The sequence below is a fragment of the Nematostella vectensis genome, chromosome 7, assembly GCF_932526225.1.
Source record: "Nematostella vectensis chromosome 7, jaNemVect1.1, whole genome shotgun sequence".
In the NCBI taxonomy this organism is placed as follows: Eukaryota; Metazoa; Cnidaria; class Anthozoa; order Actiniaria; family Edwardsiidae; genus Nematostella; species Nematostella vectensis.
The window spans coordinates 12,044,230-12,063,095 of NC_064040.1; the positions used below are offsets into that span (position 1 = coordinate 12,044,230).

The 18,866-nt window shown below is 38.1% G+C and overlaps 2 protein-coding genes across 2 annotated transcripts; one reads left to right on the forward strand and one right to left on the reverse strand.

Annotated features, from left to right (window-relative positions):
- Nucleotides 1-498: 498 nt before the first annotated feature.
- On the reverse strand, nucleotides 499-4,606 carry LOC5510752 (Golgi resident protein GCP60). Its single transcript, XM_001631163.3, has 6 exons — nucleotides 4,387-4,606; nucleotides 3,689-3,824; nucleotides 2,919-3,170; nucleotides 2,511-2,640; nucleotides 1,832-2,003; nucleotides 499-1,321 (listed from the first exon to the last, which is right to left on the reverse strand). Exons 1-6 carry the CDS (start codon nucleotides 4,589-4,591, stop codon nucleotides 969-971), a joined length of 1,248 nt encoding a protein of 415 aa, XP_001631213.3. The 5' UTR covers nucleotides 4,592-4,606; the 3' UTR covers nucleotides 499-968.
- Nucleotides 4,607-5,003: 397 nt separating this feature from the next.
- On the forward strand, nucleotides 5,004-18,706 carry LOC5510753 (heterogeneous nuclear ribonucleoprotein L). Its single transcript, XM_048730591.1, has 15 exons — nucleotides 5,004-5,263; nucleotides 5,338-5,386; nucleotides 6,828-6,866; nucleotides 7,225-7,295; nucleotides 7,723-7,804; nucleotides 8,255-8,340; nucleotides 8,651-8,747; nucleotides 10,156-10,222; nucleotides 14,377-14,648; nucleotides 15,058-15,179; nucleotides 15,740-15,870; nucleotides 16,330-16,403; nucleotides 17,132-17,195; nucleotides 17,779-17,871; nucleotides 18,177-18,706. Exons 1-15 carry the CDS (start codon nucleotides 5,040-5,042, stop codon nucleotides 18,233-18,235), a joined length of 1,530 nt encoding a protein of 509 aa, XP_048586548.1. The 5' UTR covers nucleotides 5,004-5,039; the 3' UTR covers nucleotides 18,236-18,706.
- The last annotated feature ends 160 nt before the right edge of the window (nucleotides 18,707-18,866 follow it).

Below are 18,866 nucleotides of genomic sequence, written 5' to 3' on the forward strand. Positions count from 1 at the left end.
GAAATGAATCACTTTTTGGCAGCCAAGTAGGAGTGCACACCTTGAACTTGTGTCATATCTCAAGTTTAGTGACAAAGGATTAAGCAGGAAAAATCTAAGATTTGACATGAAAAGAAATCTAAAGACTGGCATGTGTTTGGGCATTTTTGTATTTAGCCACCTCATAACACAAGTTTGATCTCAATGTTTTTTTAATAAGAAGTTGTCTGTCCCTAATTATTTAATTAAAATCCTTTGAAATCTACTGGACAATATAGTCAACAACTATTTTGTGATATGCATGAGTATAAGAAGTTGCCTGTCACCCATACTGTTTCTGTATCTGCTACCCATGATGTGACCCTTGGCAATAAAGATTTCCCCAGTTCTGCCATCTATGGATTACTAAAATATATGTAGAGCAAAAACAAACATCGATTTTGGGCAAAACTTTCCTTACCATACCACCTTACCCCAAGTCTGTGTTAGATTTCATAAAATTTCATTCTTGACATGAAATCCAAATTTGTACTTTTTATTTTAGTTTTACACTAATTATCTGTTTATTTAATTAAAATCCTTTGATATCTACTGGACAATATAGTCAACAACGATTTCGTGATATGCATTAGTATTGTTCCTCCTGCATTGAACATAGGGTATTTCTCAGTCATGTTATAATTCGAAAGACAGTGTGAACACTCTTGATGGGATTGCACCCTGTTCTTCTTACAAAATATGCATCAATAATAACTGCAACCTCCACTATCCTCCATTTCTTATAAATATAATTTGAGTACCTTGCCACCACCATTGCCCAAGGGCAACTGCCACATACAATACATGTCTTTCTTTTTAGAAAGCTTCCCTTCACAAACTATCTTTCATTCCAAGAATCAATATCAAGAGAGGCTATGGGGTGCTTTCAAGTGATTTTGTAAGAAAGCTCTATATTAAAAGAGGAGACTCAAGTTTCCAATAAATTGAAGTTATCGAGTATAATAGACTCTGTAAAATAAAGTCTTTGATCTAAATAATGAGTATGAATTATCAAACTTTAACAAATAAACTCCTCGTCCAGGGTACATGTGACTGCCAACGATGACCTCTTCATGACAGGGTCTCCGCACAACCGGCAAGATCTCATCTACTCTAGGCTTGGCAGCTCCAACAGTAGCTGCTTCAGCTTCAGCAGATTTCTCACTGTCTTCTGTAAACTCATCTTCATCTGATTCATTGACAGCAACTGTGATATTCTTGGAATTTGGTTGTGACCACTCAAAGCTTACACCAAAGCCAAGGTCATAGAGCTCTGTGGCAAATTCCCAGAAAAGGCAGGTCCCTGAAAAGAGAAAAAAAAGTTTATAATTGTCATCTTGAGTTTTCTGTGACTGCTCAATTTTGCACTCAAAACAATTTACTGTAGACATGTATATTTGTCAAATCCATGCCAGGTTTCACAAAAAGTTGGCCTCTTCAAAGAACAACACTTTTTTAGCAACCCCAATTTTTACTTAAAAATAACACCTTATGTTTTTCCAAACATCAACTGTTATCTAAAATTTACTGACTAACTACTAAAAGCTTTAGTAGTTTAAATGCTTTAGTTACCTAAAGAAATAACACTAAAATGTTAGCTAAAGAAATAACAATAAAATAAAATAAATTACTTATTTTCATTAATTTAATATAGTTACTGTAACTAACTAGAAAATTAGCAGTCTGGCTAAACTTTAACATGATGAAAAGCCAGAGACCTTATTAACTGGTCGCTTATAATTGCTTGCACCAAATTTGACCACATAAAACAACAACAAACATTACTCGGGCAAATAAAGAAACATATGCATACCACTATCATGAGTAGGCACTCTGACAGTCATCGTTTCCCCTCGACCAACCACTAGCACAGAGCTAGGGTCTGACTTCACATGCTGTATGAACTCCATGACTTTAGGGCGTGTCCATAGGGAAGCAGGGGCGATGCGTTGTGTGCCATTTACTAAAGGGGTAGTGACTTTATTCTATATAAACAAAAAATGTTTCCATTATTAGATAGAAGCTACATCATTGCTTGAGTATCTAGTTTATGCTTGGAGTTTTAAGCCTCCTATGGCTTAAAGCCATAGGAGCCAAACTAGGGCTAACTGCTACAGTAATCCTTTAAATTTATAAGAATTGATTACCAATCATAATCATTCATGAAGGCTAGCTTTCTAATAAGTAATGTTGAGTAATTTTTTTTGGATTTTGGGGGCTATGGAGTTCAGGGTTGTGAATTTTTTTAGTTGGCAAGTTAATCATCTTGATTGTGGGGGGTATGAAGTTCAGGGAAAAAGAAGAAGTAAATCATCTTGGTATGTGTTTGGGTATAGAATTCAGAGTCAGGTATTCTTTGGTATTTTCTCGGCTTTGAGATTTGGGGCACTGTTGCAAAACAGGAAATTGAAAAGGTATCCATGAGAAGAGCTGCCCCCCCTCCCTTACGAGAGAGTGTCCATTGGTATAGAGCAAATAGCTATTCCCCATACCTGCTCAGTTTGTTGTGGTGGTGGCGGCGACTGCTGAAGCCCATCCACTTGTTGTGTAGCCGCTACTGGGTATTGTTGTTGTTGCTGTAGCATTTTTTCTTGCTGTCTTTTGATTTCCTCAATTCTTATCCTTAGATAAACACAAAAAAATTAAAAAGAAATCAGCTCCATTCTTTTTTTCTTTCTCCTTCAATCTCTATAAACCATAGTTATCTCCGTGACGAGCCCTGTCCTAGAAACTGGTCAAATATATAAAATAAGCACTAAAGTCTTTTGAGCCCTCAAATGTCGTCCCTTAATACAGGCATCATTCTGGTTTAAATTGCTTTTATTGAACCCATAGAGCCACACCCTGGATTCAATACTGTCCACCATGAATGGTAAAAAATACAATACTGATCTTTGTACCTTTCTTCTTCTTCAGCTTTCCTTCTGGCCTCCTCTTCAGCCTGAATCCTCAGTCTTTCCCTCTCAGCTGCCTCTTCAGCTTCCCGTTGTATCCTTTCTTCTTCCTCTTTCTTTAATCTAAGTTTCTCTTCCATCTCTTTTTGCTGTGCCTCCATCCATGGTTTGAGTTCTGGAGAGCATTCTTCCAGCAAGATGCAGAAATTTTCCATGGCTTCAGTTTCACTCATATCTCCAAGAGCCTCCCATGCTCTCCTAAAATATAGTGCAAAAAATGAAAAAATGGGTAATCATGTTTAGTCTGAAAGGAAAAAAATGACTTTCCCCAAAAACCAAGATCTGTTTTCATATCTCTAGCTTAATAGCTTATAATAAGCTGATAATAAGTTTGCATAGCATGTATTTAACTTGTAAAAGAGTTATTTTGGAAAGACAACAAGATCATGAACCTGGAATAACACACTAACTAGACAATATTTTGAAAGTAATGGTAGCATGGACAATTTGCTCCTCCCTCTTTCAACAGCGATTGAATCTTACTAAGACCACAAGAAAGAAGCTCCCCCCTCTCATGTAAATACAAGGAATGACTCGAGGTTTCCCCCCTCCCCCACATAATCATTTCTACTTATGACAATGAGCCAGTCATTATTTCACTAGGCAGTCAATAACAAGCAGTTTCACCTAAGATTCTGCAGTCACATTAATGAATACTTCAAAACAAATAAGGTATAATCTATTTCATTTAAAAAAATACTTTTAGGAACACTCACTTTCTGTCATTTCCAATAACATCAAAATATCCAACTTCAGGGAACTTGGTGCTGTCATATTTTCCACAAGAAGCCTGCTTCCAGAATGCAGTTAATTGTAATTTCTCGTCATAAGTCATCTTGATTATTTTCTTTTCTGGGGTAAAAAAAATATACATTTCAGCACAAATGAAATTATCAACCATTAATAAATAATTGATTCAGATTACTCTGTCTGCTACATAATAATTATTTGGATTATTATTACAGCAAATCGAAAAGATATGATCTTATATCAGCAAGAGTTTTGATGTCTGAAGTCTCCATTGGGTTGCTTGATAAAATAAAGCTGCAAACATATGAAAGTCTCAAATTGAGTGAACAAACACTGCAGGGTGTTTTACAAAACACTGACAATTACAATACACAAGACGGTAATGGATCCTATTATTTATAGGGGGTCCCGTTAGTCCCTTAGTGCAAAAGGATTTCTATGTACAGTAAAAGGACGAAAAATCATTTCCACTTCTGGTTTTCAGAAAGACCACCCCATCCGGTAAAATAATACCGGGATCATCCATACAATATAGAGCGAACATCATATATGGTTAATACTACATTTTTGTTGCACCAAGGTCTGATACAAGGGCTGACACCGCAATTCTTAGAAGTAGATCAACACTATTAAAACATCAACTTTGCGAAATTATTGCACAAACCTCTATGATAATATTTCAGGCAGTATTTATAGTACTGCTGCAAACTAAAACCATATTTGTAAGGCTGGCTATCGGCTTCATTCCCCAATGCACCATTGCTGATGTTTATCGAGGCATTTTGGTCGTCTGTGATGGTCAAATTGTGAGGGGAACTCTCGGCTTCGCGACTTTGTTGGTCGTCCGCCATCTTGCCACGTCTATCCATGGTCAAACGGCGCAGTCGCGAACTCTAAAGAAACCGGAAGTAAAATGCACCAACCGGAAATGATACTTCCCAAATGGTAGCTTTTCGTTTGATTCAGAATTGGAAAAGACAAATGTTACTAAAGTTACCCCTAACAATAATAAAAGGGCCGTCGAATAAAAGACTTCCTTTTTGTTGAAAAAGTACATTGGAGGTCAATTTCTTTTTTACCACTAGAAGAGTGATGATGACTTATGCAATTAATATCTCGCGAACAATTCCAAAATTTCAATCCTAGAAAAATATCTCATAGACCAGTACTTTATTGTGATCAGATCGATAGCATATTTTTTTTTTCATTTTCAAGAAAAATCTGAGATAACCAGCGGTATGATCGCGGGCGTCGAAACTCCATGTGCCTTTCGCAGTGTGTTCTGGGTAAACCGAGTGCATACGTAGGAGTGATAAAATGGCGGAAAAGCATGGATATGAAGCAGTCCAAGGATACGGGTACAACTACGGCAACCAGCCCACCAAAAGGGCTCGCGTAGATAGTTCAGACTCAAACAATCGCTATGGTGGTGGAGATCCTCATTTTGCTGAACCCAGTCGAGTCGTTCACGTGCGCGGAGTTGCAGACGAAGCGAGAGAGCAAGATTTGATGCAGTGCCTCTCGCAGTACGGAAATATCAGGTAAAGATCAAACCAAATTCGTCCCTAAGATCTCTCATAATGAGCCTTGCTTCATGTTTTTCCTTTTTCTCTAGTTGTATCACCATGATGCCTAAGATACGTCAAGCCCTTGTAGAATTTGAGGTGAGTACAGATCGGCAAGTTTGCGAGTGGAACAGACGGAAGCACGTGAAACAACCTTACTCACTCCATCTTACCCTTTTAGAGCTCGATCCAGTATACATTTTTGCAACCCTATCTTTATGCTATCTACGGGGGCTGGTTGCACTAGAACTGGCCTAATGATGGGATATGATATCTGCTAGGTCGTATGAACCACCATTTAATGTCAAGCCGCTCTTTGCTAGTTGCTACCCATGTGAATTCCAGCTGAAATCCAAAACAACAGAAGTTCGAAGATAGCTTTGCGGCTTCTGGGAGACTAGAAGCGTAACCGATACAGCAAAATTACGTCGTTACCCGCATAGATATTCAACTCTAATCTGGTGTAACTACTTTTCTATAAATTAGCTTTGATCATAATTAAACTGTAAGTGTCCAAACCAAATCTACCAAAAGTTAAAAGCGATCAAAATGGATGTGTTTGAATTATAATGATGGCAGAAATGTGCTGCTTACTTCTCCAAGCGAAAAACTCGGAAATCACAGTCTCCAAATGTTAATACTTACATGTTTTTATGAAGGGACATATCAATTCCTACTTTTAGATGGTAGTATTATTCTGTGAACTATTTGATTGGCAGTATGTTCATGATTCTTCAAGACATCTTTCTCGAGATGTTCAGATCGTTATATTGGACTTAGAGCAAGGTCGGCCCAACCTAATATCATTATATTTCACAGGCGTGATCCTTGAAACCTGATTTATTTATTACAGCATATTTCAGAGGGGTCTCACATTTTGTATTTATACTACAGTCGTTTTTTTCCCAAACTTCGATTAACCTCAATTATTCAGCAATCGGTTTGGATTTAACCTAGCACTACATAGAATTTGAAAGAATTAGAGAAATCATGTAGATAATGATTTTATGGGAGCGGTTTGAGGATGCATGATTTTTTGGGAAAGCATTCCTTTTGAATTGATGCAGCCACCTTAAATATTGTCAAACAAATGTGATACAGACTATGTTCTTCCGTATCCACTGTTTGTTGTCTCTAAAAATGTCTGGTGAACCTCTACATATTCAAATTGTATGTTGTATGTCATAGAATGTCCTTTTTTATGCAAGATATAAGTTATTATAAAACCTTTTTTTGCGTTCTATAAACATGCTTTGTTTTCTATATTTGAATTTTAATATTGCTATGCATACACCCATGGCCCCCCTGATGTTTGAAATAATTATACAATAAGAGTGTGAGGAGCCTTGACTTAACCAATCATCTTGGAGAAGAACTAACTCAGTGATCTTTGAAAAATTCTAGCTTTGAGGTTTTGTGTCAAAGCTTTCATATTCTGATTGGCTGATTTTCTTGAGATATTTTTTTTAAATTAACAGTATACAACATGCCACTCTACTATAAACTACATTGTAACTTGTTTGTGTTCATTGCATTCCAGGAAATCGCATGTGCTAACACACTAGTGAATCAAACCCAGGTTAGTCTACCAATTGCTTAAGTCCATAACACATAGCTCAAAGTTACATATGCAATTACGTTTACTTTAGCATCATTGAAAGCTTTGTTAAAAATATTTGAAATACAGTAGCTTTTTATTTATTACTTTGATATGATGCAAACTCAAAACATAAAGCCCAAATAAGGCAGCATTAAAATATATAATGCATTTTTTGGAGATATATATGACTAATGTATGTTTAGCTTCTAAATTCTGAGCCTGTGCTACCAAAGATCACAACTAGCCTGGTGTTTAAGAGCCATTACACCTTGTTCTCATGTCCAAGTGCTACTTGAATGATCACCACTAACACTCAATGCTATTGATTTGTCTAAAGATGGGAAACCCAGTCATCTTGTGTGGTAGACCAGCATATGCCAACTACTCCAAAAGCAAACAAATCTCCAGGTATGAGAAAATATCACTTTAAATACTGTGCCTGAGATGGCTATAAAAAAAATTCAGTTGAGGAAGGGGGATACTAGATTTTCATTACCTGGCCCAAGCTTGTGGGGGAATTTTAAGATATGGCAACCTCTAGAGCATTCCAAACAAAATGTATCAATTCCTTATTTTCTAAAAATACCACTACAAGTTAATTGCAACTGGGAGTACAATTTTTAGGGTGGAGCCACCCTTTGAAGTCATCATCAGCATCACTCTAGAAGGGAGGGTTATCCGTCCTTGGAAAAATAAGGTGCCTTTTGGTTGGACTGTTCAATGAAAAGATTATTGTTCAAAGCAGACATCAAGGAAAATGAGAGTAATATAAGTTGCCCTTGAAAGACAACAGTCAGGATGGATTTAGGGAATAATAATGTGTGTTTGGTTTCAGGAATGTCCATGTTCGCTCAGAAACCCAGCCCAACAAGATCTTACTGATCACAATCATCAACCCTCAATATGTGGTCACTACTGTGAGTATTGAATACCATAACGATTAAAAACTTATTGACTTGGTAACTGGTAGGCCAATAAAATTGCAGTAGGGAAAATAATTATTGGCTCTAAGTGATTTTTTTTTTGCTGAACAGCAATCAAAATATGTCAAAAATAAAAAAGCAATCAAATCTTTGCTATCAAAATTACATTATGCATTTTTATTTCACTTTTACTGTTGTTGGGGAGACAAAAATCAGTTTTTAGAGAGTAACATAATGAAAGTTCAAGTTACCTGGGTAAAATTAGTCAGATAATAAAACACTAGCTTAAACTAGCCTTGATTAAACCAGGTTTAAGTTCGAGTTCCCCAAGGAAATTAAATCTTAGTTAAAGCTGACAGGGATTTTTTGTTCCAAGTTCAAGTTGTTCTCTAAAATTATTGGGAAGTATCATGGACTTCCATTTCTCCCATCTTCTCTCCCCAGGATATCTTGCACACCATCTTCAGCAAGCAAGGAATGGTGCAGCGGATTGTCATCTTCAGGAAGAGTGGGCTACAGGCCATGGTCGAGTATCCTTTTCATAGACAAGCTAATCAAGTGTATTACTGTAGTTTTATTTTGATTGCCAGGACTTGTTGAAACTCTTCAGTGATACAGACTTCTGAAACAAGATGACCAGGTTTTGAGCAGAGAACACTTAAGAACTCCTGTAGAAGGAAAGGTCTATCTGCCCTGTCTGCGCATACTTTGATTTAGACACTATGACTTTAATATATGCCACACCTCTTCAATACTAGTTGCAGAGTGTAAATCAGTTGTAGAGTGTACTTCAGCTATGATGCTCTCAACTAAGGAAGTCAACCTTGACAGAGAATCAAGATTTGATTGTGTTGAAGCAGCTCGACATGCTAAGGAGACTCTGAATGGTGCTGATATCTACACAGGATGCAACACTCTCAAAATTGAGTACTCAAGGGTATGTAGTCAAATCATTCACTGTGTCTCTCATGTCACTGTGTCTCTCATGTCACTGTGTCCCTCATGTCACTGTGTCTCTCATGTCACTGTGTCCCTCATGTCACTGTGTCCCTCATGTCACTGTGTCCCTCATGTCACTGTGTCCCTCATGTCACTGTGTCTCTCATGTCACTGTGTCTCTCATGTCACTGTGTCTCTCATGTCACTGTGTCTCTCATGTCACTGTGTCTCTCATGTCACTGTGTCTCTCATGTCACTGTGTCTCTCATGTCACTGTGTCTCTCATGTCACTGTGTCTCTCATGTCACTGTGTCTCTCATGTCACTGTGTCTCTCATGTCACTGTGTCTCTCATGTCACTGTGTCTCTCATGTCACTGTGTCTCTCATGTCACTGTGTCTCTCATGTCACTTTGTCCCTCATGTCACTGTGTCTCTCATGTCACTGTGTCTCTCATGTCACTGTGTCTCTCGTGTCACTGTGTCTCTCGTGTCACTGTGTCTCTCGTGTCACTGTGTCTCTCGTGTCACTGTGTCTCTCATGTCACTGTGTCTCTCATGTCACTGTGTCTCTCATGTCACTGTGTCTCTCATGTCACTGTGTCCCTCGTGTCACTGTGTCCCTCGTGTCACTGTGTCTCTCGTGTCACTGTGTCTCTCGTGTCACTGTGTCTCTCGTGTCACTGTGTCTCTCATGTCACTGTGTCCCTCATGTCACTGTGTCTCTCATGTCACTGTGTCCCTCATGTCACTGTGTCCCTCATGTCACTGTGTCACTGTGTCTCTCATGTCACTGTGTCTCTCATGTCACTGTGTCTCTCATGTCACTGTGTCTCTCATGTCACTGTGTCTCTCATGTCACTGTGTCTCTCATGTCACTGTGTCTCTCATGTCACTGTGTCTCTCATGTCACTGTGTCTCTCATGTCACTGTGTCTCTCATGTCACTGTGTCTCTCATGTCACTGTGTCTCTCATGTCACTGTGTCTCTCATGTCACTGTGTCTCTCATGTCACTGTGTCTCTCATGTCACTGTGTCTCTCATGTCACTGTGTCTCTCATGTCACTGTGTCTCTCGTGTCACTGTGCCCCTCATGTCACTGTGTCTCTCATGTCCCTGTGTCTCTCATGTCCCTGTGTTGGGCTTCTGTGCACTAATACTGTCTAGAGTAACTTCCATTTTCATCAGTTTTATGTCATCACTCAGTTTTGGATTGTTGCTCTGTTTTCTTTCATGTGCTGTAGGCTTTAGAACTTTCAAATGTAAACTAACACAAACTTCAAGATTAATCAGCATTCTTTTGAATGATACATTGTTTTAGGCATTTTAAGGTAATTAGAATGAAAGTGTCTTCTTCAAGAGAAAAAACAACTCAGTTTTAATTTTCTTTTCATTTTTTTTTCATTAGGCTCAACAATTGAATGTCCGCAAGAATGATTCTGAGACTTATGACTACACCCAAGATAAAGGACCTGGTAAGACATGTACGCATAAGTTATGCACCTCTTTATTTATGCCTTAAAGCCTCACTGATAAGGATGTCCTTTGAACCTAAAACACCAATAATTAGGACATGCTTGTCCCCAAAAAAACTGCCTTTTATTACTGCAGTTTTGTGAATTCTTAGAACTCTCACCAAGATTTCCAAAATACTATACCTCTTCTCACTTCTTTGGATCAAGCTTTTAATTTGTAAAGGGACACATTTTCTATCCTCTGATTGGTCAATGCATATATTATATTGTGTCACAAGTCCTTGTTTAAGTGGGTGACCTTATGGTGGGGCTCTACCCTACCATATTTTTCTTACATATGAGCTTGCTCTGTTTCTAGAATTATCCTGAAGGAATAGCTATTTTGATTTTGATAATAACAACATATTGGTTAATTGTAATCGTCTACTATTTAAGAAGCAAGCATATCAGGTCTCTATGGTTATAGCATTCCAAATTTTACTTTATTTTATTTTACATTTTACTAACCTTCATTCTCACTGTAAGCTCCAGTGTCTTTTTGGCTTGTAAATCTGATCAAGCCAGCATTTCCAGCAGTCATGCTATAAGTGTTACAGCTGTCTTCATTAGGCTGATGGCTCATAAAACTACACTGGCCCAACCAGCACCACTGGGATTCATGCCATAAGGTATCACTCCTTGGTTGTGCATAAACCTGAATTCAGTAGTTTTTAGATGATTTGATATTTCTGAGATTTAAGCATTCACTGGTTTCCTTCACTTTCCATTTCAGACTTGCACACAGAATCATACACTTGAAGATTATCACTGCATAAAGCCAACTGCAGACATTACAGGGTCAAGACTATCCACTCTATCGAGACACATGCCATAAAGCCTACTGCAGACATAACTTACCACAGCCAAGCCAGCCAAACTTAATTTGAGATAAATGTACAGTACATGTCATCTTCTGAGTGAAAGAATATGATGCTCACATCTTCCAATTGCTGCTCACTTCATTGCACAGAAGAGCTACAACACCCTTGACAAAGCAGACACAACTTACTACAGCCAAGCCAGCCAAACTTAAGTTGAGATACCAGTACATGCCATCTTCAGAATGCAAGAATATGGTGCTCACATCTTTCAATTGCTGCTCACTTCATTGCACAGAAGAGATACAACACTCTTGACAAAGCAGACTTACTACATAACTTACTACAGCCAAGCCTGCCAAACCTTTACTGGGTCAGACACCATTTTGAGGAAAAGAATATTTAGCTCATACCTTGTCTTTTATCATAAAGAAGAGATGCATCACTCTTGACGCAGCCTGACAAACTTTCACTGAGATACATGCCGTGTTGAGGGTTGAAAAATAGGTGCAAATATAAGACCTTGCGTTTCATTGCAAAGAAGAGATTCAACAGCCTTGACACCTGGGCATTCCTGCTTACAACCAGAACCCAGAAGAGATGTTATACCCCCAGCACATCTCAGAATGCATGACACAGAAGTAATAGGCAATGCAACAAAAATTTCAGTGCACAACTTCCAAGAGAATTTTCATACACAATTGAATCTACCCTACAGAAGAGAGTCCTTGTGCAGTACAAAATCAAACATACTATACAGAATAGATTTCACACCTCAAGAGCCTACTGATTCATTGTTTTTACAATTCAGTACAAGCCCAACAGAAGAAAGATACTCACCAAAAATCACAATTTGAGAGACACAGTACAGGGTTAACAGTTGCAACCTGAATAACATAACAATGCAGTGTGACTTGAGATACAGTATGTTTGGCACAACTATGCAATTGCATGCCATACAGTGCCATATACACCTTTTGCTGTTCAATAGCAGGAAAGGGACATTCATTTGTGCCAAACGTTGTATCGTTAACGTGCTTTGTACGTTTATCAACATCGCACGAAACATCCTTAGCGTGACTCGACTTTCAATAACAATGATTGAACATGCACGAACATTCAATAGCATCAACGGACAATCAATAACGCAATTGGACATTCATTCGGGATGGAATAAACAATCTTTTGCATGCAATCAAAAATTCAATTACACGTTTGGACAATCAGTAGCGTTAATTGACAATCAGTTATAAATAATAGAAAGAGTTAGTGGAGAGTTTATAAAAGCAAAAAATACATACTCACTCGTTCGCTATAGAAAAACAAAAAACGTTTGTATGAGAAATGCTGCCAAGAAACCCCTCGAACACAGGGAAGAGCTAGAAGAGGGGTGAGAGTGTATCGCCAAGTATGTGGTCAAATTGGAAGAAATATCGCAGTCACTTTGGCTATTTCACCCACTAACGGTCTTATCTTCCACTTTTCTTCATCGCGGGAATGAATGCACAAAGATTCAACAACTTCACAAACACAACTGAATCTTTACCCCAACGAAAACGTCATTTTTAATTACGACGGTGCACCAGCGCACCATAACCCACTAGATACCGGCCCAAACACTGAGCTAAAAAGTTACCGCACCACAGCCCATTTCTCAACATCGGAGGCTACAACATAGGAACAGTCACGGGAGCGAAATGTGGGCAATGGTTTTATTTTATGCAAACCTATATACTTCGCTGTGTTAATAGAGATCAATTTCAGGTATAAATGTCACTTCAAAAATCGAAATAAAACTAATATTTTCTTTTCTTATAATGTTTGTTTGAATGGAACAAATGATTGTCAAACCACATTCATGAATGTCACCTTGATGAACGTGATTGTCTGAAAAGACTTGTTGATTGTCCTTGTTTATGTTAATAGCACTAATGAACTATCTATTTCGTATAACTGATTGTCATTAAACGCTACTGATTGTCCAAACATGCAATTGAATTTTCATTGCGCAAAAGAATGTTCCAATCGAATTGAATGTCCAAGTGCCTTATTGCTTTTCCGTTGATGCTAATGAATGTTCACAAATATTCAATTATTGCTATTGAAAGTCGAGTCACGCTAAATGATGTTTCGTGCGATGTTGATGAACATACAATACACACTATCGATGTAACTTTTGGCACAAATGAATGTCCCTTTCCCGTTACCGAACAGCAAAAGGTGTATTTACTGTATCAAACCAGCCTGCACAGCCTCCTGTAAACAGAATGAGAACAATGAGAACAACAAAGACTGATACAAGAAATGCATGGAGGTGCATCCACTCATCTCTGAAGCAAAATAGTTACACAGTTTGTTAGCATTCAAAATACATCTACAAACGAATTACCTACAGAATATTTACTGAATAACGCAACACCATAAATTGTGCATTCACCCCTATCAGAAGCAAAATGGTTACACAGTCTGCAAGGATGCAAAATGAATCTAGAACAACAATTATCCACAAAGAACTTATACAGTTTGACTGAACAGTGCAATCAATACAACACCAGAAAAAGGCGGTCAAACAAATAACTGGAGCAAAATGGCTACACAGTTGTTACAACATGAATCTGCAAAACTGTCATCCACAGAAAAGAAAAAGCTTTTATGCAACATGCATCTTTAAAACCAATAATCCACGTGAAGTTACACTGAACAGCACAATCAATACAACAGTATAAGATTGAAGTCACACCCCCACCATCTGAGGCAAAATGGCTACATGGTCTGCCTGCATACAACCTGCAGAGCAGTTAAATTTTATACCAAACAAATGCTATTTCCAGTGGGGGTTGGAACATCTTACAATCACAAAAAGCATGTTGGGTTTACCAAAGACACATCAATCAAGACAGCACATCGTCACACTTATCATACTAAGGAGCTTTGCTTTTGCAATATCAAAAGTGGCAAGACAAGCCTTAAACAAGCTCATACCGGTGATGCAAGCTTACAGGCTTCAATACAAAAAGAAAATACTGTACAAAAGTACCATGTACAGAAACAAAATACTGTACTGCGCAAAACACAATGGCTTGTCTCTACCTTATGCCAATATCCTATAAATGGAAATATTAATTCAGGATTGTACCTATGCAAATGCTGTATTTGTTAACATTTTTACTTCTCTTTGTGTTACACATACAATCTGAATTTCTTAGACAAATATCTTAGAGACAACCCTGACATAAGAGTTTTAGACTTTTTGTGATAACGTTTGTTTGTTTGCTGACTCATGCTCTTATCTCCCAGGTATGCTTGGGCATCCTCCACCAAAACAAGGTCTCCTGAGCCCACCACCACCAGCTTACGGGGGTGGTCCTCCAGCCTATGGAGGGGCGCCAAACTATGGAGGAGCCCCGCCCATGGGGTATGGTGCACAGCCCATGCAGGCGCCACAGATGCAGACATACAGGAACCACCCCTCGGGTGGGAACGTCATCATGGTCTACGGGCTAGACAAAGATAAGATGAACTGTGATAGGCTATTCAATCTTCTTTGTTGCTATGGCAATGTCATTAAGGTGGGTGAATTATTTGTTTTCCTCCATCTGCAATAAGCTCTTACAAAAGCAAAGTAGACAATATCTCTAATACATAGCTGTCAACCCAACTTGGACAGAAATCTTGGAAAATCAGGTAAAATACAGTAAATATATGGGGAAATCCAAGAGAGTGAGTGCCGGTGAATACAAAGAATGTATGAACATTCTCACAAAAATTAGGCTTGTGATGAGGTCCAAAATCTTGTGACACCTGCCTAATGCGGGTGAGTTGACGGCTATGCTAATAGTCGTTATACTGTACCTTTAAGCCGTAAGTACTGAGCCAGCTTTGTAATACTCGCCTCCCTTTGTGTTGTATATTTAGTACCATTCCCTGTAACTGGTCTTCCTTAATCCCAAGCACTAACCCTTTACTCTTTTTCAACAGATTAAGTTCCTTCTGGGCAAACCGGGCACTGCCATGGCAGAGCTCCATGAGCATGTGGCTTGTAACACTGTGATGGAAAATCTCTCTAAAATGACACTGTTTGACCAGCAGTTGGAGTTCAGGTAAACAAGAGATAAGCGTAGTACACAATGTTTAGGGGAATCTCCCTAAGGCAAAGGTATTGTTAAAATGTAAGGAAATACCTGTTTCAAACATGCATCCCTCTTAGGCATAATAATTAGCCATTATGGTCGTCCTTGCCACATAATATTTCTTGCTACTTTCCAGATGGTTCTGTTGTTATTTTGTTTTTATTTCCTAAGGGTGGTTTGCTTACTAAAGACTGCACATCAGTTATTTTCCACCTATAAAAGAAATTGTCTGTGCAAATGGCAAATGGTAGTTCCTGGACCAAAAGGTGTTTGTGGATACTTGGATATGTTGATACAAATATAAAGGCTATAAATGAACTCCAGCGAAGTAAGAGCCGCCTGGCTCTAACTGTGTAGCCATTGAAGGCCTTAAACAAATTATTGTATTATTGACTCAATATTCTTCTAAATTCAGATGAAAATGAGCCATGATACCTACTGTTCATTTGCCTATCAACATTTGCTGTTTAAACTGTATATGTTTAGAAATGGGGTTGATTTTGAGAAAATTTTATCTTTGTCCATTTTAGTTTCTCCAAGCAGGACTACCTTGTGGAACCAGCAAATGTGCCAAATCTTCCTGATGGTAGCCCCTCCTTTAAGAGTTTTGACAATTCCAAGAACAACAGATTCACCAGTGCTACAGCCAGCAGTAAAAACCGTATCCTTGATATTCAAATAGTAATTAGTTAGTAATAAGAAGAGTTATCAAGCAGAGTGTTTTTCAAAACACACGTCTTTCTTTTCTCGAATCCTTTAATGACTTAATCATCACACATTAGCAATCTCCAGAGGATCCTTCATAGTCAAGGTTTTCATATTTTTATTAAAAGGTTTTTATACTGCTATTAAGAGGTTTTTTTTTTTTTTTATTATTATTATTATTATTTCTTTGGATGTTAGAGTAATGGCATTCAGAGCCCAGCTGTTCTTTCTAACTAATTCCAAAGATGTGAACTAAATACTAGTAATAGTGTATTCTACACATGTAACTCTTATGAAGCTGTATGTAAAAGTTGTCAACTTGAAATGAAAAAGCTTTTTTGAACAACTGCGGCTGTAAATTATTCACCATGTTAAATTGTTTCCTGTACTGTTTTCCTTGACTGACTGTGACCAGGTGTGTTCACGCCAATGAAGGTTCTGCACTTCTTCAACGCTCCTGTTGACTGTACCGAGGAGCAAATAAGAGAGGTAAGACAGCACTACTGTCTATCGCTGATCCATTGACATTACAGTAGTTGGCATTACATAAATTGACTGAATTATTTTGCATGAATGACCTTATCCCATCTTTGCTCAGACACATGGGTTTTTTTTTCATTTGTGAATGTGAATCCTTGACCTGTCAATACACTCTTTTTATAAAAACGTCTAATTATCAGTTGAGGTTGATGGCCGTTCTTATTTTTGGAGTAAGTTAAGGCTAAAGATGTTATTAAGAATGTTTTTAAGTTTTAGTGTATATGAGAATAAGATACTCAATCAAATATGAAGAAGATAATTACGCAAATGAACAATAGCAATAATATTTAAGGGTGTATTATGAAACCAATTCCATCGGCATTCTAGAACGCATCACACGAACAAAACTCAGCATTTTGCTGCTCTCTAAGCCTTGGCATGTTCTTAGCATGTGGTAAACCCCAGGCTGAATGTTCTTATAAAAAGGTTCTTATAAAAAAAAATGAGTGTAGTGGCTTGTTGGATCATTTTTCAAATTGATCATCCAAAACGTTTGACATGAAAACGTCCAGTGGTTGGATGGGTAGAAGAGCCTCTGATGTTGCACAATTTTTGTGATGTGTTAATAATTTGTTAAATACTGTGATATTATTACTGTAGATATTATAAAAAAGAAAAGAACTAGGCAGAAAACATTTGTTTGCATCTGATTATACCTTTTATTATCCATATTTCAGATGTGTCAAGTTTGTGGCGTAGCTCCCCCAAAGACTATTAAAATGTTTTCACCCTCTGGAAATGGTAGGCCAACCTTTGGTGCATGAAGTTATATAGTTACCTCTAATAGGCAAGTTGTACTAACTGATCAGGCGACTTTTTAACTTATGTACAAACTCAAGCCAAAAATAAACAAAGAAATAACTGAGAATGTCATGCCATAAAAGGTTAAAGAGATAAAATCCTTCAACTTTCCGAAAATGAAACTTTCTGGCTTATTCATAGCTAAATAAGTTGCTTTTTGTTGTTATTTTGGCGCCAAAAGCCCGAGCGCGTGAGAGCCACCCAGTCACGTGATCTGTTTGTGCATGTCGCCTATGAAGCAGCCACTTGTCTCAATGGTGGCCCCTTTATATAGGTACCGCGGTTTTTTCCCTTATATTATTATAGATCTATAGGATTTTCACAAGTCCAGCAACAACTGCACTTTAGGCTGTTATTCATTTTGATAAACTGTGATATTGCCTCTTCAAGAAGCTTCTGACTAGTAACTGATTCTTTTAACTAATTTGCTGGAATTAATTTTGTGACATTAGCTCGAGTAAGTAAATACTGCAAGTTAGATAAGTTGCTTTAAATTAAATGTGTTTTTTTTTTACGTTTACAGCAAGGACTTCGTCAGGTCTCATCGAATGGGAATCTGTGACCCAGGCCCTTGAGGCTCTCGTCATGTGCAATCATTACGTCATCCGCAACTCAAGTAAGCACGCGTCACCACTGCCAACCAGTATATTGGGCGTAGTGTAGTGTATAGATTGTTTGGTTAAAGAAAAGTTTTGATTTGAGTTGTGGGGAAAATTAAAGGGGGAAGATGAGGGAAGGTAAGGGGGTGCTAAAGGGGAGTGGAGGGAGGTTCTTAGACCATAGTCTTGCTCGCAGCCGTTCTGGACTTGTCACACCCCGGGGGCATGAATTAACCATCCCTTCTAGCAGAACCCCCTCCCCCCCTGTGTTTACAGGCCTGAATATGCTTATAAACAGCTGTCTACCTGTATTTTCTTTCAGCTGCAAAGACCATATTTACTGTCAAGCTTGCATTCTCCTCGACCCCTACCGCATCATAGACACGCCCGCTCGTTGCTGGCGATCAAGTGTTCTAGAACGTTTCTCAGACGTTTTCAGCCCAGTCGGCCCACCCGGTTCGATGTACTATAGGTCGTCAAAGAATTTCCGATTTCCATTAGGATCGTATAGCGAGATTTATTATTTGAATGGCAAGGACATATTCCACATGATGGACATATAATAGAAGATGTTACCGTTTCGTTATAGCTTTGTTTGTCCTTTTCAAAATTGCAAACCCATCCAACATTTTGTCACTCACCCAACATATTATCACAATAAACAAAGAGCATAGTTTTCTTAGAAGATTGTATTGTCCAGATAATACATTAACGTGCCTTGTGCATCGCAGGTAACTTGGTATTTTTAATTTGAAATGTTTTTTTCAAGTTTTTAAAGAATTTGATTCTGGGACGTTCATACTTAGTAACATTGTGCATCTTTGGCCTTAATAAAGTGAAAATGAAATAAAATGCAACTTGGTTACTGCATTGTTGTTATAGAGTGGTTTTCAAAAACCCGTCAAATACTATTTAGTTTATTTAGTGCTAATAAACCAATGTCTTTATTCTCTTTTGTTCTGGCTTGACTATTACACTTAAACAACTACATTTTGTTGCACGGGATTTTGAA

Bases quoted from the DNA above. Each gene is read 5' to 3' on its own strand.
- LOC5510752 (XM_001631163.3), bottom strand. From the start codon at position 4,591: ATGGATAGACGTGGCAAGATGGCGGACGACCAACAAAGTCGCGAAGCC. The intron at 2,641-2,918 runs GTACAAAGATCA...TGTTTATCTAAG, and splicing joins AAAGCTGAAGAAGAAGAAAG to GATAAGAATTGAGGAAATCA. The intron at 1,322-1,831 runs GTATGCATATGT...TTCTCTTTTCAG, and splicing joins AGTGCCTACTCATGATAGTG to GGACCTGCCTTTTCTGGGAA.
- LOC5510753 (XM_048730591.1), top strand. From the start codon at position 5,040: ATGGCGGAAAAGCATGGATATGAAGCAGTCCAAGGATACGGGTACAAC. The intron at 5,387-6,827 runs GTGAGTACAGAT...ATTGCATTCCAG, and splicing joins AAGCCCTTGTAGAATTTGAG to GAAATCGCATGTGCTAACAC. The intron at 14,649-15,057 runs GTGGGTGAATTA...CTTTTTCAACAG, and splicing joins GCTATGGCAATGTCATTAAG to ATTAAGTTCCTTCTGGGCAA.